Raw genomic sequence first — 22,946 nt, 5'->3', positions numbered from 1 at the left:
TTGACGACGTTCTGTCAAAATCAGACGAGCGCCAGTGAAATTGATCATAACGTCATGCAACAGCCAGTGGTAAATATTCTCAACAATGATCGCACCATAGTGGAACAGTGCAAAGTTGTAACGAGGTGTTGGATCACCACAATCCTGTTGGTATAAATAGCCCTTACACCACGTGTGCCCGGTGATGATTTTCGGATCTGCCTTGACAATCTACCAGTGGTGCAATATGACAAACAAAAGTTGGATGTTTTGTGCATTTTTAAAAAGAAAGCAACAAACTTACTTTGAAAGCGACTTGAGGATGAAACGAAGAAACAGCTACCGTATCATACAAATCTGGATATTTTTCAAACAGGGAAGTGATCGCATCAATAACCTGAAATGGGAAATTATGAAATTTAAACTAACGATAAAAGAATATTATTGTTTAAAGTTCCCGATTGAAGTGGATTTAAACAATGTAGCACTTTAAAATGCACTTTAAACTAAACCGAACAGCAAGCAGTATGCCAGTATTTGGCATTATTGTTGTGTGTAGCGAGCGAGCAAAAATGGCTACAGATAAAATGAAAACTTCCGAAGCGTTGTCTACGTTCTACGGGCCAAAGGATGTAATAAATGATCGATACGAAGTGGTGAAATTGTTAGGAATCGGAGGTATTGGTGCAGTGTTCCATGTCAAAGACAAAACCGACCAGAAACACTACGCTTTGAAGGTAATGAATAAAGGGAAATTGTTTCTTTTCGTCTGTAAAATTTACATAAAACTAACAAATAGGCTGAATGGCTCGAAAGCCCGATGTCGATTCATCAAGACAAACACATCATGAAACTGATGGAATCATGCAGTGTGAACTTTTGCCGTTTCATCAACGAAGGATCGACCGATTCGATTCGATATCTGGTGATGACACTGGCCGGCGACAATTTGCATCAACTGCGCAGACGATACGGCAATCTGTCGACTTGTACCGTGGTGCGTGTGGGCGAGGAGTGCGTCAAAGCACTTCGCGATCTGCACCGACAAGGCTTCGTCCACAGGGACATCAAGCCGAGCAATATAGCCATATCGAAGAACCAGGAAGACCGCGGTCGTATCTACCTGCTCGACTTCAGCTGCGCCCGTCAGTATGTGGTCAACGGCCAGCTGAGACCGCCCAGAAACAAGCCGCAGTTCTGCAGCACGCCCTACTACGCATCCGTCAACGCGCTGCGCAACAAGGAGATGGGCCCCGGTGACGATTTGGTCAGTTTGTTCTACACGCTGGCCGAAATGTACCAAGGCAGGTTGCCGTGGAAAATTTTCGATCCCATCGACACGCTGTGGAAGGTGAAACGCAACGTCACCGTGGAAGAATTATTTTCCGACATGCCGGATCAGTTTGGCTTATTATTCAACAAATTCAAATCTCTCTCTTATGGAGATGTGATCGATTATGAATTCATTTTGGACAAATTTCAAGAAATGAAACGTGAATTGAATTTCAAATATGAAAATCCCTACGAGTGGGAATAATATTTGAAAAAATAATCTCACTATTCATTATAATAATTATTCTATAGGCAATTAATCAATGATAATGAATGAATTTTATCGAATATTTAAGCAATTATAACACATATAATATACTCACTTTAGAATCAGATCTTTTTACATCGATGATCATTTTCATATTCAACTTTTTAATCAACAAAACCGCCTCTTCCAATGTTGGCACTTTTTGCACGGAAAAATTTCTATGAAAAAAAATTATAAATGAATAAATAATAATAATAATAATAATAATGAGTGACTTTTCATTGCATACCCATTTTTAAATTTCGCAGCCGCATTCAGAGAAAATACATAATCATCGTCCAGTTGACCAATGAAGCCGGTGCCGTTTGTGGTCCGGTCGACCGTGTCGTCGTGCATTATTACAGGCGTGTTGTCGGCGGTCATCTCCAGGTCGAATTCCACAAAAGTTGACCCGAGCTTGGCGCTGTATTCGAAAGCGGCCAGCGTGTTTTCAGGGGCTTCATCGGCAAGGCCGCGATGGGCACCGAATGTGAAGTTGCGCAAAAATTGTCTGAGGTTCGGCTGATCGCCAGGATGCTGTTGATCGCAGAACAAGCTTATCCACACGCAGATGCACAAAAAGCACACAGTCGAGACAACGCCCAACAGGATGAAGCACATCCAACGCGAACGAGAACAGCCCAGGAGAAGAGCCCCCGCCGGTGCCATCAACACAACGATCATCAACAACGTCTGCGCTATCCATTGTTCCATTGGTGCAGTGGATTTTGTCACAAGCTAAAAAAAAAGAGAAAACAACCTGGATATTCGACCAACTGCAACTGAAACAAATGCTACTGATGCGCACAAACGTCGATTGTCAACGATGAACCAGTGAATAAAAGCATCATACAATCACGTCAATAGCAACCCAGTGCATTAGTAGATAAAAAAAACAACAAAACAAATATTATCACAATGAATCATCTTTGCAATTGACAAGTGTATTTTTCACTGTTTTACTGCAAATGAAGGAAATCAATTTTAAACATGCAACATCTAATCAAGCGAACATACATCATCAAATGAAAATATCTCACACGCACAATATACATATATATATAACATGTCAAAGTACGTGCGGTTTAAAGTTTAAAAAATTAAGCAAACAAAAAAACACGAAACACTTTTGAAGGAACAACTGAATTGTGATTTCATGCATCGGTGACGAATCCTTCCTTCAACGTTCGTAGAATTTTGAAAAATTGCAGCTTCTTGTGTTTATCAAAGTTTAACTTCAGCTCATGCTTCAAGTTTAAAAATGAAGAATATAGAATATTGTTTTTTTAAATAGCGATGAAATCTTAGGGGCTAAAATGCAACACACCGACAACGAAACAAATTCAAAAAAAATCGACGTTAAAAAATTGAATTAAAAAAATCATTTTCTCAAAAAAAACAAAAATAAACAAATGCAAGCTGACGGCGGCTGACGCTAAGTGAAATTTTCATCAAATTTCAATTGAACAAAAGGTACAAAAACGTACTTTTTAAAAACAATCCGATCCTGTGCTTCAAAGCAAAACAATCTTTGTGCCCTTTTGCAAATTCTACTGATTGTTCAAAAAAATATCTACAGTAAGGTTGTAATAAGGTAGAATTGCATTATTGTAGAGTACACTATTTTTCACTAGGTGCATTTGCAGTTGCATTGCATAAGAAAATTAATCAAAATTAATTAATTAATGTTCATTTGAAATTTATAATTATACAAAAATTGTTCATTGCTGTTGTGGTGACAAATTTCACCATATTCTCAGTTTCACGCAAAGAAAAAATTGTTTCAAAATATATTCAATGAAAAAATAACATCTTTCAACACTGTGTTTATAAATATTTTTTTTCAACATGTTTTTTTGGTGACATGCATTAATTTCATAAAAAAAGAAAAAGCATACTGCTAAAATTTCAGCCACGAAAACCAAAGTATAATTGTAAAAATCAAATGAACCACAAATGCTAGCTATTTTATAGATGTCATTTTATAACAGGCAACTTTTTCTTGAAAAAAAAATCAAACCAAAGAAAATAGATGAAAAATTTAATTAAAATAGTTAATTCTACAATTTTGTGAAATGAAATATTAATAATGATTGAAGTTCAGAAATAAATGGAAATTATTGCCAATAATCACCGAAAACAATAATTTGAAAAAAAATTGAAATAAACTTAATTTATCAGCATTTTTTTCTGAGAATCTGAAATTACCAAAAGACAAAAAATACCAACAACAAGAACAACAAGAACAAGAACAACAGCAGCAGCAGCAGCAGCAGCAGAATACATTTGCAAATGCTGCTGTTGCAGAGAGATTTTTCACGTGACTAAGCAGAAAAAAGAGAAAAAAAAATAGAATTCAAGTAAACACACAAACGACAAAAATGATGAATTGCAATTGAATAAATAGTGAAAACTAAGGACGAGATCGATCAGAGATTAAATCGATGCTCATTGCCACTGGACAGCATCAAGGATATGATTTTCGGTGAAATCCACACAATTCGAAAACGCTCGTCGAGCCCATTTGCGCTGATTTCGTTCACCGGCGCCGCAAACTGTTTGATGCATTTTGCCTGACTCTGTCCCATACCAAGAAATGATTGAGCCATCTGAAAGTCGAATTATCGACATAACAAATAATAATCGCAAAACAATAAATAATACTCTGGAACAATTTCAATTAATACACTAAATCTATCATCCTGTGTGTACATATCAAGGGGACACAAGGCGTCAGTAGGTTGAAAGGTTAAAGCTAAAATGAGTCATCTACAGACAACAGTAATTCTGATTGTGATTCAACTTTTCCCGCTCGATTAGCATGCAAATCAGTCTATTTTGTATTGAATAACTCGAGCATGACAAACGTGGAAAAAGAAAAACAACAACTAGCACTGCATTCCATTGCTTACCAGCCAGACGTTGAGCTTGCCTTCTTCAACAGAATAGCTGGCCAAATGTTTTCCGTCGTCAGAGAAGTTACAAGCGGACACTGCTCGACTGTGAACTTGCATTGTCTGAAATTATATTGATCAAAATAAAACATAATTCACACCACAAAATATCAAATCAAATTTTTCATATTAAATAAATACTTGAGCTTTGCCGGCTCTCAATTCGTGTACAATAATTGAGCCACTTTTCAGTCCGAATGCAATTCTGCGTGTATTGGACGAAAATGAAATCACCGAAAATCTGCAAATAAAAATTAATCAATAAATATTTCTTTCTTTCTGCTATCAATATCAAGTATCAACTTGGCAAGAAATGGACAAAATTCGGAAAAATTTTTAAACTTGAGCAATTGTATAGACAAACAGTGCACCAAAATATCAGCCACCTGAAATTGAAATTTCAAAAATTCCAAAAAGCAAAGCAAAATAAATGAAACACTTCTACCGCGCCCATGACATCCAACAGCTCGTTGTAATGATTCATCGTCAACGATTCCATGATGGTCATTATTTCTGACTGAGCACGAATCAACGGTGAGCTCAAGTGAACAGTCTGATGTTGTGACATGGAAGTATACCTGGTCACCTTGATAGCAAAAATATTAAATTAATAATTAGAATAATGGAATAAATAAGTAGAGGTAGAGGTTCATTTTCAACCAACCTCTTTACTCAGTGCTGTAACAAAAGCAGCAGGTCTGCAACTGGCTATTGAAGCCAACGCACGTTGAGCAGTACGACACATCTCAGCCGCCGGACTCAGTGGAAAATAAATCGGTCCAGCAGGTAGCACGCGATCACTTTTCGCGCACAAAGCAAGCAACGTAAGCAAAAGCTTGCTAATATCCAAATACGGCTGCCATACCGCAAATCCACGACCAAGCAAATCTATGCAAGACCGCCGAAGAGTGCAATTCAACGGCAACGACGGTGAATCTGGTTGCACAATACATTCGAACAACGACTGGCCTACGAGAAGAATAATAAATAAATTAATTGATTAATTCATATAATTTATGGAACAAAAATTAATTACATGTAACTAGTGGAACAGAAATTTGTCGTTTATTGGATTCAAGCAACACTATTTGATCAGTGGAACAATTCAGCAGTTCATGACTGAATGCCGCACCAATGACACCCAGCAAAATGGTTGCAACTTCTTGCCTGTGTTTCATGTGATCATTGTTTATTGTTGATGACGATGAACAATATGGCAGTTTTTCTACATACATATTTATTTATTTACAGAAATAATTTTAAAATTTTCAAATTTACCTGCTGCAGTAGATTGAATCGAATCGACATTATGAGCAGAGTTCTTGTTATAAAATCTGTCGTCACTTTGACCAATGGAAGAAGCTGCCGTACCAGGCTGATTGCTGTAAAGCGTGGTGCCGAATAAGCTGATCGACGGATCGACTACAATAGGCAGATAAACTTGCCAACGTTCGACCAGCCGAGCCCTGCCTTCGGCACCGATGCGGTCCAATTCCGCCAGCAGCAAAGTCTGGGCCGCCTGGCGCAACTGCTGGCAGCGATCCTGCCACCGTAGGCAAAGTATCTCGACGTCCAGATTTGTGCGAGCCGATTTGCCGGGTAGAACTTGCGAATGAAACGCCCGGACCCTGTTCCACAGTTGCTTTATAGCCGCTTGTTCGACGAGCAATTGCTGAATCAACGTGGGCACGGCTCCGTTGCTTTCCTCACACGGCCAACTGGTGTTCAAATCTTGCATTGCTGCATTCAGTTCTTCCACATCCAAATTTGATCTGAAAATTGAACTTTTCACAACCAACTGGCATAACCACTAGCGCACGGTTATTATGATTTTTTTTCACTTTAATAATTTACGACGATTAATTTGTTCTGGTATGAACGACATGTACGTCATGGACAACAACGTCTGAGTGATGGATGTGATCGCCATCAGCTGATGCGTGTTCAACAACGACGACAAAGAATCTGCAGCAATTGGTGAAATGTTGTCATCCGGTGGAGGGAACAACAACGCCATGGAACCATCGGCGGACAAGAACGCAAACGTGACAGATCGACTGGGCTGCAACAAGCCGAGCTTCGATTTGCTCAACTGGTCCATTTCGGGGTCTTCGTTCCAGCTGTAAATCATCGACAACAACAGTTGGGCTATTTCTACGCAAAAATTGCCCTGCTCGCTGGCGTTGGAAATTTTGGACCCATTTTGGTGGTGGTGGTTTGGTTTCGAATTGGCGGCACTTTCGACAAAAAATGCCCTCGGAACATTGGCCAAACCGTCCACTTCAGTACTTGTGGAATCTTCACGGTGCAAAATTCCATGCTCAACAACCAGCAACGAGACTACAAATATGGAAATTATGGAAAATAATCCAAGAAAAACAACAACAAGAAAACAACAAATATCAACCTACTGCACAAAGATTCAACGTTGAAAAAAGCAATGTGCATACTGACGTTACCCTCGTCACCAATAACAGCGGTAATACTTAGCGGTGGTGCGAATGTCACTTTCGTCGGGGTTTGGGTCGTCTGACCAGCGTTGCTTTGTTGATATTGTTCCATAATTTCTTTTATCTGAAAAAAATGAAAGCATTACAGAAAAAAAGTAGCAGCTTCACTTCAAATCCAATAAATAAATAAATACAGTATTCAAATTGCGCTGCTTGAAAGCTCTAAACAACTGAACCGACGTGCTTGGAAATGATTCGTCTCCTATTTCAGAAATGCAATCTTGATCTGCATTCAAAACAAGCATCTCTTCGGCCAACGCCCCTGTCAAAACACGGTCCAAATGTCCTGGAAATGAATATCGTCAGTTAATTTAAATTTAAATGCAAAAAATGTCTTCTTCTCTGACCAGTTTCCATCTGCCACACGTAAACGGAACCGAACTCGCAGTGTACCATAATGAAATCATCAATCGGTCTCCAGTGGATCGATTTCACCGGATATAGATGTTTGCTGGCCAACAAAATACATCGAACATCTTTCAAATTCAACAGCGCCATCGAATGATCACCAGCGACGCTGCAAACCGACTGCAACACTTTGTTCTGAAAATCACTATTCAAAATTATACAAAGCACCGGCAAAATTGAACAATAATATCAAAATACAGCAAGACAACAACAATCAAATGAACTACTACTACGTTGGACAATTAAATCAAATAAAAATAACTTATGAAAACGTGCGTCAAATGAATTACGCTGCAATTTTCCGGTGGAACCAACAATTTTTGTATTGGACCAGCTTGAACGCAAAATTTATGCAAAATACACAGTGCTTTCAAATCCCAAAGTATGACGGTGAAATCTTCGCCGCCGGAAACGAAATGCGTCGGATCGTAACGAGAATTCTCTTGATACGGATATAATAGACAAGTCACAGAACCGTCGTGACCAGTCAGAACACGGTATGCCGACGGTCCTCCTGAAATTGCATATATTCCAATTTGCAAAGCGACTTCAACATTCAACAATACCTTGCATAGATGAAGTGAAAATGTGCTTTTTCAACAGAAGAGGGGCAGAAGCGATTACTAAACTGCCATCACTTTGACCAAATACTAATTTCATCAAATTTCCTATGTACAATGTACAAGTTTGTCGAATTCGATCTTCATTCGAAGATGATGTCTATAAAACAGAAAAATGAAATTATTTTTCCATAAATTTTCACTAGCATTATCAAATGAATCACCTCGTGTGGAAACATACCGCAAGGTTTATGCGGTAGGCTTTTCCAATATTTGTCAAGACTAGAAACGGTAGTAGGATTGAGCGCTGAAAGTTTGATTTGAATTGCATATGACTGAGTGAATTGTGCAACCAAATAAAAAAAAAACAACTACCCAACGCTGGAAGAGATTTTTCACGCATCGTTATTACAGCCTCGTCCGGTATGGAAGGTATAAGCCAAATGCACAGACAACCAAAACAATCTCCACGAATCAAAAATTGTTCATCATCAGCAGAAGATTTCAGAACCATGCAAAACGCAGGATCCATGTTCAAGCTATGCTAGAAAAAAAACAACAACAACAAATGCAATTCAATACTTTACCAATTAACAAAACTGCTTGTAATACTTTCGGTTGATTGTCATCATTGAATGCAAAACTGCAACAACAAAATAAATCATCAAGATATTTCGACTCTGGTTGATCTTGTATAACAGCACTGAAAGCAAATTAGCATAAACTTGAAAATACCAGCAAATTCCAATCGTATGCATAGAGATGCACAAATATTGAAACAGAAGATCAACTCACTTGACAGCTTTTCCTTTGAGTCGGCTAAAATTGAAAAGCAATATAATTTATGAAAAAACGTAAAATAACAAAAAAAAATAATTCTTTTTCTTTTCACAAAAACCTTCTCGGCAAATGGTAGAGATACGCAATGCCGTTGGAAGACCAAGCGAGAAGTTTGTCAACTTGAACAAAAGTGGCACCAATCCATTGTTGATTTTCCAAAGATGGACAAGAACAGAGCAGAATGAAATTCGACGCATCGTAGAGCTTCAAAATTTTGGGATAAGCATTTTTTTAAAAAAAAATATGATTTTAAATTTTATTTTCCCAATTAAACACTACTTACTGCCCAACTGGTGGAATTGACGATCAACAATGAACGAGGATTGTACGGTGATATGATCAATTTTCTCGCTCGGTAACATTGCAACTGCTTTGATTCGTCTTCAAAAATTGTCGTATTCGTAGCTGAAAAAATGCTAAATTGCCACATCTCGTGTTTTAATGAAAAAAAATAATATTTTTTTAATACAAAAGAAAAAAATAACTTACGATTCGAATTTGTCAGTGACCATATTTTAACAAAACCTGAATTGGTGATACCTACGATAACATCTGAAAGACGATAATTAAATAGGGAATTAATTGATTTTAAAATTTTAAACCAGTATACCGGGTTTATTTTGAAATCTGAAAAAGCAAAACGCTGCTATCCAGTCCGGTTCGACTCGAGAACAGAGACAAAATACCGTTTCCAGTGTCAACGGATTCAAAGCACATATTTCAGCGTAATAGCCGGAACAAAACAAGAAATCTTGCGTCTTACCACCCCAGCTTATACTCTAAAATGACAAAACAACAACAACTGAAATTAAATAGTAATAATCAATGCAAAATTAACCTGAGGAATTATTTGCAAAGTGCAATAATCATTCCGCTTGACGCATAAACACCGGCCATTTTCACAGTCCCAGAGGGATAACCTTCTAAAAAAGAGAATATGATGAAAAAATTATTTTTTGAAAAATCATGATTCTCTCGTTCCTTTTGAAAGAAGAGTTGTTAGCCAAACATTTTGTTCATGCTTTTCAATTAGCTTTATCATGACAAAAGAAAACATGCACAACTACTTACCCACTTATATCACTTATCACACAGTGCGTACAATCATTCTTTTCCGAAGCAGGGGCTGCGCAAACTATCCGACTGCTATGACCGAGTAGCATGTACCGAGGATGCAGCTGCAATAAACTATACACATGAATCAAAGTTCGAAAAATGAGTAAAATTTAAAAATTTAAATGTCATTTAAAAAATAAAATTCAGCATTTGCAATTGAATAAATTATTTTCCTTTTTTTCAAATATTGTTGTACTTGATTATCCAAGTAAATTACCGTATAGTTACTGTCAAGTTGCCAAACACAAGTTTGACCATTTGCTCCGCATGAAATCACATGGCGACGGTTTGGCAGTATACACACAACTGTCACTTTGTGCGTTGGTGCTTGTTCATCCCATATGACAGTGCAAACTGTTGCATCATCACCCATTTGTGAAGGATTGTCTAAATGAATTTCACTTGTCATTTCAAAAAATTTATCTTATTCAATCAACGCATGACGTATGAAAATGTGTGTATATTGTTCACAAGAGGAAAAAGTACTGTTTATTACAGTGAAGAAGAAAGTATTTTAAATGCAACCCCAAATAGCAACTCTTAGAAAAGCTAGCTTGTCTATGAGAAGCTGATTATTATTATTGATTGATTCTGAAATCAATATTTCGATTAAGATCGGCATAAACTGGAATATGATAGCATTTGAAATTAAACAATCTACCTGACAAGTGAATGAAATATTCCATCCGAAAAATGCGATGGCAGTTTACAAAGGTGGAATTAAAATAAAAATTTCAAAAAAGATGAAAAAAGCGAACTTTTAAAACTGGAGTTCAATTTATAAGAAAACTACCAGCTTGCTGACAAGTTGTATATAGAGGTCAGCGAACTTATCATCATCTTATAAAAACGTGAAAGGAAGTGCTATTAAAATTTTGAAACATTTGCGCAATCAACAGTGACAACTGAACATTGCGAACAAACTGGAAAAGCATTTTACCGTCTTAAGAATGCAAAGATGCGAAATGCGATTCAACTCTAGAAAAGTTCCGCCAACTGGATGCAACCGATTTGCTTTTAACAAGCCGGTCGGTTCAACTTGCACCATTCAATTTGTGCATGGATATCTGGTTTGTTCAGGGGAAAAAATCAGTGCAAATGAATTTGCATACATACAATTTTGAGAACAGCATCCAGACGACACAACAGCAACGTGTGTGCCCAACTGTATGTACGTACGTATGTATGTACGTAAGCATGGATTTTGAAACGTCGAACAGAATAAATTATTGTTAATTTTATTTTTAACCGTACCAACAAAATTAGTTTGGAAAATATTACGCGATGACGATTTCAAAAGCTAATATTGAACATCGTCTCAACAATCTCAACAACAGCAAGAATAGAAGTTTTCAAACATTTTTCTGAAATTCAATACTAGCTCAACTTGCTTATGGTAAATTGCACTCAAGTATAACTTGTAAAATGGCATCTTTTTGATGTTATTTTCAAAAAGAAAAACAGAAATTTTTCAAATTTAATAACATATTTCAAATTGATTATACGAAAAATTATCCATTGCAATAATTCTTAAAATAATATTTAAAGAAGCTTGTAATTCAAATAAAATTACATCGTGATATAAATTACGTTTGCATTTGAAATAATTTCATTTCAAAGAAAATATATGAAATATATTACACAATAACAATTATTACAAACAACTGCTTGTTAATTTATTTTAAAAATATACTGTAGCAGCATTTATTCTTGAATGCGATGAATTGTTTATTGATTGAGCGGCAGTTGTGCAGATGCTGAACGTGCAGTCAATTTTGCATGACTTTCAGAAATTGCACGACAATGTTGACGTCCATATGAAACATCATTTAACAATTGTTATACTGTAATAATTCAATTTTTCACACGTGAATTGCGCAATAGAGTTCTCGAAAGCTGTCATTGTTTTACGCCAATCGCTGCCTTTGTTAGCAAAGAGCTTTTTCACTGTAAGTTAATGTAAATTGCAGAAACATTAATATTAAATAATAAATTTTTCAAACAAAAGTACTTTACGATCACTTTTTGAATTTAAAAATTTTAAATATTTAAATCATTTTTCCGAAATATTGATGTTTGCTGGTGAATCACGCTTGTAGAAGAGGAAGATCGGATAACTGTTTATCAAGTGATTTATGTGAAAAAAATTTTATTAATTCAACTTTTAATTACTCATGACATTTGTTTATTCAGAAAAAAATAAAAGCAATTAAAACAGTTATTATTTGAAATAAGTCGATCAGCAGATTTGGTATAATTTTAGTAGCAGCTAACTAAAAATGTTCAACATTGAAAGACAATACAAGGAAGCTTGTTGGATTGTACAAATATTTGCACAATTGACGAAATACATCTGTCAGAAATAGGATTATTGTTGATTTATAAAGTACAATTTGATGATTCATCAGAGAAAGAGAACAAATGTTTCGGATGCATTGAAATTTACAGTTGAATTTTTGGACATCTTGAATAAAAATAAATGTCTGTCATGTCAATTTGAATTTTTATCTAGGAAAATTTGTAATGTTAGCAGTTCATATGATTTTTCAAAACGCAGGAATTGTTTGACTTTCTCATCAATTTAAATAAACTGATTCGAATATTTTTGCCGCATGTAGAAGTAAATGTACAAATGAACAAAAAGAAAACCTGTGCTTTCTGTTGAGCTGGATTATTTTTATTGTCTGAAATTCAAATAAGCGAGATGCTTCTTACCGTCTTCGATGTCAACATCGTCGTGGGCGATCGGCTTTTGTTGGTCTGAATCGTGGCGTGTACAAGTGAATGAAACTTTTTTTAACACCTTCTTTTCCAAATGATGCTTTTCATCATCATCTTTTCGTCGATTATTGTCACCACAATTGACGAATACCATCGACTGCTGATCAATCATAATCTATATTCTATGCAAAGCTGAATAATAATGGTGGTCAATTTTGGAATTTATAATTTTTATTAATTTAAGCATAAAATATTGTCTTTGAAAATTGCTCGCAAGCAACGCTTTCATGCACTGTTGTATTCGTTGTTGTTGTTTCCAATAATTTAGCAAAAGGCATGGACAAAACCGAAAAACTGGACAAATGAGCATCGTTTGCAAAATTGTGCTTCGTCACACATAAATTTGACCAAATTTTTATATTATAATTCCAAACCAGATTGTTCCGTCCATAATTTCTGTACGTATTCAAATAATCGACTTTCATTTGTGACATTCAATTTTGTTTTTGCTTTATATTTTTCCAAATAATCCGACCATTTCATAATTGGCTTAGTTATGTATGCAAATTTGACAATGCACTCATTCATTCATCAATTTGAAGTTATTTTTAATTTGAAAATAATTAATTTTATGAATGGGAAATATAAGCTGCTAATATTGAAAAATCGATCTTATCAATTTTTATTTTTCAATGTTTACAAGTGAAAAAATTATTCTTTTTTTAAACAATTTTCTCATCATTAATTAATTAATCGTATGAATAGAAATGAAACTTGTTCGAAATTTTGATATGGAATATTTCGGTTGCAATTTTTCAAGCTTTATATTCTAGATAGAAACTTGTTCCACCAGAGCTTGTTATCATCAAACTGGCTTTTTTCATTTTAATTTTCCCATTCCATTCACTTTCACGTACTCTCGTTTTTTGCAGTTTCATTTCAACATTAATTTTCCAATTCAATTAGCAATTTGTTTTTTTGTATGAGATGAAATTATTAAAATTTTCTGCTGTTTACTTTTTTCCAAATTAGTAATCGTGAAATTTGAACGTCTAAAATTAATAATCGAATTAACGTTGTTTCAGGTTATAGTTTGGCAATTTTGGCAGTTGTGAACGATTATACATGGTGCAGTTTGAATAATGAATGAATGCCAGCCAACCAACGGATGCCGGTGCCAATAATACAATTAACCAACTGCACGTTCGATATTTAGCCAAAGCTAGTTTATTATATGCATAATATGTTTCCTCCCCCCCCCCACCAAAAAAAACAAGCATTTATTTATTCAATATTGTAAGTGAATCAGTCGCTCAGCGGTAGTGATTAAATTTTTCAGCTTCCATTTGCTCACATGCAATCGTCAGTACTGTAGTCCAATGGCGCGCAGGATGCTTTCGCTCGTCGCCAGTCGTCTGCAGTCGAACAGGTCAATTTTGAACGTGCTCGCGTTCGCGTTGCTAATTCTCCTGATCGCCTTGGCCATTTGGCTGTCCGTCGATCAGCTCGACCATCCCAGTATCCGGCGTTCGGATGTCGTCGGTGATTGCGTTCCCCACTATCACGATCAGCTATTGGAACACCTGGACGCTCAACTGTGCCAGCAGCTGGGCTGCAGCTGGCAGCCTGAGGCGCCAGCCGGGGCACCGAAGTGCCAGATACCGGCCGACCACACTGGCTATTCGGTGGATTTCAGGAACGACGCCGGCCAGGCGACGCTCACCTACGACGGCGAGGAGTTCTACGGACCGGCGGTGGAACCGTTGGCGGTGAATTTGTCGGTGGTCGACGACAACATATTTCGCATCACCATCTACGATCCGAACGAGAAGAGGTGTGTCGAGGGATAACGCGGCTGGTATGCAAATTTGAATTTGCATGTTGCAGGTTTCAAATACCGGACAGTTTGCTGCGTTTGCCGGCCGGCCGGATCGGCAAGTTGGAAACCGACTGCTGCCGGATGGAATTGTGCAAAAATCCGTTCGGGGTGCGGCTGGTGCGCAAGTCGACCGGCAAAACTTTGTTCGACAGCTGCAACACGCAAGATTTTTACTTTGCCGACCAATTTTTGCAAATCAGCACCAGAACCGCCTCGGACAACGTCTACGGCTTCGGCGAGCACACCGCCCACAGCCTCAGGCGGGACATGAACTGGACCCGCTGGCCGATGTGGAGCCGCGACGAGGGACTCTACAACCACGGCTGGAATTTGTACGGCGTCCAGCCGTTCTACATCTGCTTGGAAGACGCCGACGGCAACGCCAACGGCGTCATGCTCGCCAACAGCAACGCCATGGAAGTGTGGCTTCAACCGACGCCTGCTGTCACTTGGCGTACCGTCGGTGGCGTGTTGGATTTTTACATTTTCGCCGGTCCGTCTCCGAAGAACGTCGTCGAACAGTTGACCAGTGTCGTCGGGCGGCCGGCCATGCCTCCCTACTGGTCACTTGGTTTTCAGCTCAGCCGTTGGGGCTACAGGGGCACTTCTCAAATTTGGGATGTGGTGGATCGAATGGCCGAGCACCGAATTCCGCACGACGTCCAATGGGGCGACATTGATTACATGTACAAAAAGTACGCGTTCACTTACAACAACTGTTCGTCCAGTTGGGTCGACTTGCCGACGATGGTCGACAAGCTCAAACAGCGTCACATTCGTTTCGTACCAATAGTCGATCCTTGCATAAGGACGAGTGAGTATTTTTTGGACTCGGACAGCAGTGACGAAAAGCAAGAACCCTGCAAAGCGATACCGTATTATCCATATTTGGATGCACTTGACAAGAGGACGTTTGTCGAAGATGCCGACGATTCGTTTGGCTACTATTTGGGCAACGTTTGGCCCGGCCAATGCCATTATCCAGACTTTACCCACCCGAACATATCGGAATATTGGTTCAATGCAATTGCCAATTTTCACAGGGTATTTATTATTGATTATAATTATGTAATTAATTTTCAACAAATTTACCAACGTTCAGAGTATAAATTTCGATGGACTTTGGATTGATATGAACGAAGCTTCCAATTTCAACGATGCTGACAATTACAACAATTCCTACGCTCAACATTGTCGAAACGACAGCTTCAATTGGCCCGAATACATTCCACGTGTGAAAGATTTCGACGTTGCCGGTCTTTACGGCAAGACGATGTGCATGGAGGCGAAAATGTACGCAGGCATGCATTACAACTTGCACAGCTTGTACGGACATGCGATGAGCATCGCAACTAGAGAAGCGCTGCAAAAGCTCCAGCCTGACAAGCGACCGTTCATTTTGACCAGATCGAATTTTCTCGGCACCGCGAGTCACGCGTTCCACTGGCTCGGTGACAATCAGGCCCACTGGGAACAGCTCCACTGGTCTATAGTGGGCATGTTGGAATACAATCTGTTCGGCTTCAACATGGTCGGCTCGGACATATGCGGCTTTGTGTTCAACACCACCGAATCGCTTTGTCGTCGTTGGACTCAACTGGGCGCCTTTTATCCGTTCAGCAGAAATCACAACATCATCGGCACTGTTGACCAAGATCCGGCCAGTTTTGGACCAGAATTTGCGGCCATGGCTCGTCGCATATTGCTCGAACGTTACCGCCTTCTTCCCTACTTGTACACGCTGATGTACGAATCGCACGTCTACGGCACGCCCGTAGTTCGAGCTTTGTTCGTGGAATTTCCGACCGACAAAGGCACTTGGGATGTGGACGATCAGTTCTTGTGGGGTGCTTCGTTGTTGGTCAGTCCCATTTTGGAAAACAAAGCCGTCAAACGGTTGGTCTACTATCCGGCCGGGCGTTGGTTCGATTATTTCAACTACGAACCACGCCCGAATCACGATGGCGCTATGCAGGTTGAGGTCGGCTGCGACGCCGACAGCATCATCGTCGACCTACGCGGAGGCAGCGTTCTTCCAACGCAAATCCCGGATTTGAATACCGAACTCAGCCGGCGCAACAGCATGCAACTGTTGGTCGTTCTGAGCGACGCCTACGATGCGGCGGGAACGTTGTTCCACGACGACGGCTCATCTCCAACGGAACAGGGCTCGTTTTTGTACATGCGCATGCTGGTGACGTCCGAAATCGGACAAGACGACACGGTATTTTCCATGAACTTCGTCTGCTTGCACCAAGGCTACAACACGACCGTTGCTGTCGACGAGCTCCAGTTGGTCGGCTTGCCGGGCCGCTTGATCGGCGCCACGCTCAATGGCACCCCTCTGAACTATACGGCATCGGCAGATGTGCCCGCGCATCGGCAGACAATTTTCAATTTCACCATATCCCTGCACAACCTCTGCGAGGTTAAATTCCAATGGTTCACTGCGAACAGTTGACACTTTTTGTTGGTTCTTCATTTCTATTGTTCTTGTTATTTTTCTTTTTCAGCTCTTCAGAGAGAATCAATTTCATCGAATTAATTTATTATTTTTTTTGGCAAACGAAATTTGTGCTGGTAAAAAATCATCCAATTCAAACCGTTTTGAGCAATAAAAATTCAATTTTCCATACAAAAAGTGGCTATTTGATTTTATAATTATACAATATTCAATCAAGTGTGCTTTGTTTACAATGTTCGTACTGTAGTATGTCTATCGAGAAGATGAGAAAACTTATTGTCCAAAAAGTATATAGTCTTTGTTTTTGAATGTGTGTGTAATTTGCTTTAAAATAAGATAGATGATAGATATTCTTTTGCTGAACGTTTCAGTTCAGCATTTTCTAATGTAATAATTAAAGCAATTCAACAATTACCATAATTTAATGCTTTTCCATGTCACCTAGTTGAAATGAAATGATCAAATGAAAATTTCTTTTTCATTAAATTCTACTGATGGATTCTATTTATAGCAATTTATATACATTTTTGTCATACATTTTTTGTTTTACATTTTATCTATTTATTTATAGGCATTTTTTTAGTTTTTTTCAAACCAAGCTTGCAATAATGCGTTGCAGGAGTTATTTTATTGGATTGTCGTTAAAGAAAACGCTTTTACATCACAAGTTTGCACGTGTATTATTATTATTATTGTTGTTATTGTTCATGTTTTCTATTTTGATTTTGAAAATTTAAATTCGCATCACTTTACACAACGTATTGAATTCCATGGCAACGAATTTGTCCTACCTTAGCTGAACCTAGAATGATAATAATATTATTATTACTTGATGACAAACAACAGTGATGTGAAGTGAAAAAATTAGCTGTTCTGCAGTGGACAAACAAGAATTGAATGCTAATGGATAAAAAAGATTTTTGAAAAGATGATGTAGCATTTTTGATGACGTCACTTGAAAACGACTTGTCACATTTTTCTTCGGCTCATTTTGTTCGACGTGAGCCAATTCTGCTAATCCCACTCTCAGAAGCTTGTGCAGAGAACAAATAATATATGCATTTATTGAAAAGAATATTAAAAACGGATAAATGCGCATAATAATAATAATAATAATGTGAGATAATTTTGCATTCAACGGTTCATCCATACAACGTTTTGTTATCCACCATGGTCGTCTCTTCAGTAATTTGATCAGTGCGACGATGCGCGGCAGTGTTTGCTTGGGCAACGCTGAAAGAGCGATTCTTCAAAACCAGCGGCTGATATAGGCGGCAGCGTTCGATTCGACGTCTCAACGCCGTCTGAACTTCTGCATTTCCAAAGCAGTAAAAAATTCCCACAAAAATACCCTGAAAATTTTGTTGAATTGAAATTTTAAAAAATTAATTTTTTTTGTTTTTAGTAAATATGAATTTTTTTTTAATTTTTACTTGGGAATGTTGTAAAATTGCCGACGACAGCATGTAAGCATGGTAGGCTACTTTGTTTTCGCTGTTTGGTTCGTAGAAAAGCAACAAATTTGTCAAACCCAACAACGGCACCAACAATAATGTTGCTTTGATGGTTTTCCTGTAAAAAGTAAAAAAAATATTGGAATTACGCATTTTAGTTTTATTAAAATTTTCCTATGCTGCATACCAAATTTTCCTCGATTCCGCCGTGTTGGAAGCCCACAACTTTTGAACAAGAACAACCACAATTACAAGAAGAAACAAAAAATTCAACTGAAAAAATAATTTCTTTTTTTTAATCAAAAATTACTTTATAACCAGATAAAAACTTACACCTAGTGCAACGGACATGGGACCTATTAAAAGCCACATCATGGAATTGCCTGTGTACGGGAGCCAACATCGAGGCACTACTGGTTGCAGTTCCAAAGCTAATACCCAACCGAGAACAAACAACACAGGCAAGCCTAATGCAAATTTATTTTGATGTACATGTGAACATTTCGTTTTGTTAATAATGTTCGATTTGTAAATTGCACATTTACCCCAACCAACGGCAATGTAGATTAAAAAATGTCCCTCGGTAGATCGCATTGCGAACACAGTAAAACGACTGACCAAATATGCACCTTCCAAAAACATCCAAAGTACACTGGAAAGAGTAGAATACATAATAGTTGCCAAAATTAATTTGCACAACCAATCCTAGAAGCAATTCAACAATTACCATCCATATTTAATGATGATTAGTGGTAATGATTGTAAAATTTTTACAATTTTTTTCGGATCTAATCCAGTGCAACCGTTAAATACTTGATCGCGCTGGAGAACAATCCAAATGATAAAAATAATAAAGCGAATGATGTATGCTGCCACGAGATGTTTATGAATGGTCAGCCTCCGACATTGCAAAGATCTGCAACATTGGTTTTTTTATTAATTACAATATTTTCAATAATCAAAAAAAATATATCTTACAAATAGATAATCGAAATTTGCATGTACAATTTTTTAAATTTATATTTCAAATTTATTCAAAATCAAAACTAGATATTATAATTATCATGAATCATAAAACGAAAATATGAGAATATAATTATTTTTAAAGTCTTTCAACAGAATTAAATTATTATGGAATATTAAATTGAAATTACATAATCACGCAAATGGAAATCAAATACATCATTGATTTGCATTACATGCTGTGCTAATTAACTTCTAATTAAAGTTATCATGTTGAAATAATAATTTTATGCGTGTAAATGATCAAAATTACATAGAAATATATTTTATACCAAGAAAATTGTTGATATTTCAATATTTACAAGCAGTAAACGTTTTCAAATAATATTTAGAAATGTTAAATAATGTAAACGAAATAAAATTAAAAACTAAAAGACAACTTAATTATATAATGCTCAAGGCACATCAATTGTGTCAAAATGTAGTAAATGCAATTAGCTCAGTCACGTTTTAATAATCCTTTATTTAAAAAGTTTAATGGTTGCAACGTTTATTATGGTCTATTACCATCATACTGAGCATTCAATTTCAAAATTATTAGTACACTGTTTAATGAACATATCAAAACAACAAAATATGGCTTACTTGAGTTTAATAAATGTTGCAAGGGAGGCTATCATTAAAATAGCTGATATAACACTAAGCCATAAAGTAATTACCCGGAAGCTATCCCGAAAAGGATCTGGGCACTGGAAAAACTGATGATTTTGAGAAAAGAAAAAAAGAAACCAAACATTAACTTATGCATGTAAAGATATTTACCCCATGACAAATTTTTTCTATACAGGAGCCATTGTGAGTAAAAATAAACACGCAGTTTTCATAATTCGCACTTTCCCATGTTCCATTTTCTGAACACCTCCGTTCAACAAATCGATCTGAAAAAAAGAGAATTTAAACATTATTTATTTTACCATATGTAAAGCATACCATAAGTAATGATGAAATGATTTGTAAAAGGTAATTTCATTTCATTTATTTATGATTAAATTTGCCAAGAAAAGAAAATTCTCTTTTACTAAGAGCTTTGGAATACTTCACTGCAAAAGAATTGAAAATTTTTAGCATGTTGAATATGAACTTTTAGATATATCAGTAAAAATGTAAAAATGTTCATTTAACTTCTGAAGATTTTTTATAAATGAAAGAATTCATATCAATTTAAAATAACTGTTTCATTAAGAAAGTACAAAAAACAAGTAAATTTTAAAATAAAACATAACATTATAATTAATTAAACATAATATTAAAAATATAGATGATCAAATTAAAATTAAAGTTCACTCTGAGACAAAGTTTTCCAATATAAGCCTCTGATGAAAGCATTTAAACAGTAAATTTTAGGATACACAGGATAAATTTACTTTTTGCACCATTAACAACAAACAGTTTCCAATTCAACAGAGAACGGATAATTAAAAGCAAAGTATTGGATATGAGCATATTTAGTTTCATAATTATAATTTGCCATTATTAATAATTTTTCACTTCAACAATTTTCTTATTATTCTGTCATTCCTGCATGCTTTTTCTTATATTTTGAAAGTCAGCTTCAATTAACTTTCATTATTTTTATTTCTTTTTTTACTTAATTTATTGAAAGTTTTATGCATAATAAAATAATATGCAATTATGCAACAGTTATTATTCATGTTTGCATAGCATATTTCTCTTCATTAATAACAACACAATCAATGCTAGTACTTTAAAAACAAGTTCGATTTAAAATTATCTCTATAGGATTAAATTTCAAGAAGAAATTTGATTCCATTAAATTATATTAAAATGAAAAATTAAATCATTAAAAATTTAAATTAATTTTAGAGTTTCCAAAAATTTTTACACAGATACAGCGCTACTGATATATACACTTAACCAACCATTGACCATTAAGTAAAGTAGAAGAAAAGTTTTTTTAATATGCTAATTGATAAAAACTTTTATTTTGACATATTTAATGGCAAAGATTGATTTGAAATTTATGCTCACCTTGCAAATGGCAGTGGGTGCAAAATTCAAATGGACATTCCAGTTGCATTGAAGTGCCGACTGGGCATGATTCCCAACAAATGGAACCGTCAAAATCTGGCAAGCACGAGTCAGCAGTTTGTGTATAGTTGGTGACAAGCTCTCGACATCGAGCTTCTTCTTTCTCCACAGAAATTCTCATTGAGTGTGTACAAATCAATACAAAAAATTACTGGTTCAAAAAAGCCTATTCAATGCGCTTTTAATATAAAAACTGATCCAGTTATTGACCATTGAAAATGCCAGCCAACCAATTAGTAACAAGATTGGTAAATGCAGACTTTACAGGCGGCGTTCAAGTTGATTGATCAATTTCTGAAATAATTATAGTTTTTTGCTTTTTGGAAAAAATACATTTATAATTAGTAAAGAAATCTTTTTTTTTGAAACAGTATTTTAGAAAAATAAAAATAGCTTGCAACCAAATAAACAGTGACCTGTATATAATATATGTCAATATATGGTTGTGCATACTGAACAGGTGATGAAGAAGGTCAATCTTTTGCAAAGTTCATGGAATATATGCATAAGAGGAAAGTCTTAAAATTGACGCATCAAAGTGAATTAACATTGAGAATGTGGACAACTAAGAGTGTGGCAACAGCAGCGATTCCAAAGCTTACATGCAGATTATTAGATAAACAAGATCGAATTACTGAAACAAGTAAACAACTGCTTAGATGTAACAATAAACAGATATGTAATTAATAAATAAAACGTTAAATAATAAATAAATAAAGTAATAAATGCACTTATTTATTTAATTTTATTGAATTAAATCGCTTACTTATATATTACATATATATATATTAAGCAAATGCCAAGTATAGCAATGGATGAGAAATTCTTGTTTTGAAAGTTTTCCAACTGGCCACGATTTAAATTTAAACTGACAGATGTCGAAATTGTCAACTGCATTCAAAGCATTTTAAAGCTGTTTAAGCAACCTTGAACGTTTGGGAAACCAGCTTTCCGTGTTGAAACGCGTTCATTTGCACAGTTGCCCCGCCACTCAGTTGCCGCTTTTCTCGACCATCGACTTTACAACGAAAGCAAAGAACGAACATTACTCAATATTACAACTATTTATTTAAACACTAATTATTCTATTTTATTTAATGGAAAAATTGCATCATCAATCAGCTCCACTTGTCAAATTTCCTTTAAATCCTATAAACGCACCGTTATTTATTTTATTTGACAATTAAAGCAACAGTTAATTATATTATTTGTTTCAACATCTTTTAAAAATTTGTGCCACATTTAAGCAATTATGAAAATAATCATAAAAAACTAAATTTTATTTGTTTTTTGAGAAATACCTTCAAATTTAAAACACAACTCTGCAGCATGTCAGTATGTAGTTGTAACGCAGTATACTATCAAAAATAACAAATACTTCATGAAGTTTAAAAGTACGTTTTTTCTTCA

The 22,946-nt window shown here is 36.2% G+C and overlaps 5 protein-coding genes across 5 annotated transcripts; 2 read left to right on the top strand and 3 right to left on the bottom strand.

Annotated features, from left to right (window-relative positions):
- Positions 1–473: 473 nt before the first annotated feature.
- On the top strand, positions 474–1,516 carry Tsp_01054 (Tau-tubulin kinase 1). The gene is made up of 2 exons (XM_003376836.1): positions 474–716; positions 779–1,516. The coding sequence occupies exons 1-2, from the start codon at positions 474–476 to the stop codon at positions 1,514–1,516; spliced, it is 981 nt and encodes a 326-aa protein (XP_003376884.1).
- Positions 1,517–3,987: 2,471 nt separating this feature from the next.
- Positions 3,988–10,355, bottom strand: Tsp_01055 (conserved hypothetical protein). Its single transcript, XM_003376835.1, has 25 exons — positions 10,164–10,355; positions 9,902–10,008; positions 9,669–9,753; positions 9,441–9,609; positions 9,320–9,382; positions 9,114–9,235; positions 8,889–9,034; positions 8,786–8,809; positions 8,573–8,693; positions 8,366–8,534; positions 8,215–8,297; positions 7,997–8,150; positions 7,721–7,944; positions 7,370–7,565; positions 7,157–7,308; positions 6,963–7,086; positions 6,354–6,852; positions 5,791–6,284; positions 5,633–5,737; positions 5,177–5,481; positions 4,952–5,098; positions 4,816–4,898; positions 4,654–4,753; positions 4,471–4,575; positions 3,988–4,167 (listed from the first exon to the last, which is right to left on the bottom strand). The coding sequence occupies exons 1-25, from the start codon at positions 10,353–10,355 to the stop codon at positions 3,988–3,990; spliced, it is 4,149 nt and encodes a 1,382-aa protein (XP_003376883.1).
- Positions 10,356–12,472: 2,117 nt separating this feature from the next.
- Tsp_01056 (DNA topoisomerase 2-alpha) lies at positions 12,473–12,839 on the bottom strand. The gene is made up of 2 exons (XM_003376834.1): positions 12,662–12,839; positions 12,473–12,630 (listed from the first exon to the last, which is right to left on the bottom strand). The coding sequence occupies exons 1-2, from the start codon at positions 12,837–12,839 to the stop codon at positions 12,473–12,475; spliced, it is 336 nt and encodes a 111-aa protein (XP_003376882.1).
- A 1,207-nt stretch (positions 12,840–14,046) lies between these two features.
- On the top strand, positions 14,047–17,007 carry Tsp_01057 (sucrase-isomaltase, intestinal). Its single transcript, XM_003376833.1, has 3 exons — positions 14,047–14,501; positions 14,555–15,503; positions 15,649–17,007. The coding sequence occupies exons 1-3, from the start codon at positions 14,047–14,049 to the stop codon at positions 17,005–17,007; spliced, it is 2,763 nt and encodes a 920-aa protein (XP_003376881.1).
- A 1,145-nt stretch (positions 17,008–18,152) lies between these two features.
- Tsp_01058 (putative diuretic hormone receptor) lies at positions 18,153–21,657 on the bottom strand. Its single transcript, XM_003376832.1, has 7 exons — positions 21,477–21,657; positions 20,250–20,365; positions 20,073–20,176; positions 18,798–19,116; positions 18,652–18,737; positions 18,495–18,582; positions 18,153–18,362 (listed from the first exon to the last, which is right to left on the bottom strand). The coding sequence occupies exons 1-7, from the start codon at positions 21,655–21,657 to the stop codon at positions 18,153–18,155; spliced, it is 1,104 nt and encodes a 367-aa protein (XP_003376880.1).
- Between the last annotated feature and the right edge of the window lie 1,289 nt (positions 21,658–22,946).

Source organism: Trichinella spiralis, assembly GCF_000181795.1.
Source record: "Trichinella spiralis strain ISS 195 chromosome Unknown Scfld4, whole genome shotgun sequence".
Taxonomy (NCBI): Eukaryota; Metazoa; Nematoda; class Enoplea; order Trichinellida; family Trichinellidae; genus Trichinella; species Trichinella spiralis.
This window is presented reverse-complemented; position numbering and strand designations above follow the sequence as displayed.

Bases quoted from the DNA above. Each gene is read 5' to 3' on its own strand.
- Tsp_01055 (XM_003376835.1), bottom strand. From the start codon at position 10,355: ATGACAAGTGAAATTCATTTAGACAATCCTTCACAAATGGGTGATGAT. The intron at 9,754-9,901 runs GTAAGTAGTTGT...TCTCTTTTTTAG, and splicing joins GTGATAAGTGATATAAGTGG to AAGGTTATCCCTCTGGGACT. The intron at 8,151-8,214 runs GTGATTCATTTG...TCTGTTTTATAG, and splicing joins GCGGTATGTTTCCACACGAG to ACATCATCTTCGAATGAAGA.
- Tsp_01056 (XM_003376834.1), bottom strand. From the start codon at position 12,839: ATGATTGATCAGCAGTCGATGGTATTCGTCAATTGTGGTGACAATAAT. The intron at 12,631-12,661 runs GTAAGAAGCATC...TTTGAATTTCAG, and splicing joins CGATGTTGACATCGAAGACG to ACAATAAAAATAATCCAGCT.
- Tsp_01057 (XM_003376833.1), top strand. From the start codon at position 14,047: ATGGCGCGCAGGATGCTTTCGCTCGTCGCCAGTCGTCTGCAGTCGAAC. The intron at 14,502-14,554 runs GTGTGTCGAGGG...TGCATGTTGCAG, and splicing joins TACGATCCGAACGAGAAGAG to GTTTCAAATACCGGACAGTT. The intron at 15,504-15,648 runs GTTTGGCCCGGC...ACCAACGTTCAG, and splicing joins TTGGCTACTATTTGGGCAAC to AGTATAAATTTCGATGGACT.
- Tsp_01054 (XM_003376836.1), top strand. From the start codon at position 474: ATGCACTTTAAACTAAACCGAACAGCAAGCAGTATGCCAGTATTTGGC. The intron at 717-778 runs GTAATGAATAAA...ACTAACAAATAG, and splicing joins AGAAACACTACGCTTTGAAG to GCTGAATGGCTCGAAAGCCC.
- Tsp_01058 (XM_003376832.1), bottom strand. From the start codon at position 21,657: ATGAGAATTTCTGTGGAGAAAGAAGAAGCTCGATGTCGAGAGCTTGTC. The intron at 18,738-18,797 runs GTAAGTTTTTAT...TTATTTTTTCAG, and splicing joins CCATGTCCGTTGCACTAGGT to TTGAATTTTTTGTTTCTTCT. The intron at 18,583-18,651 runs GTATGCAGCATA...TACTTTTTACAG, and splicing joins GCGGAATCGAGGAAAATTTG to GAAAACCATCAAAGCAACAT.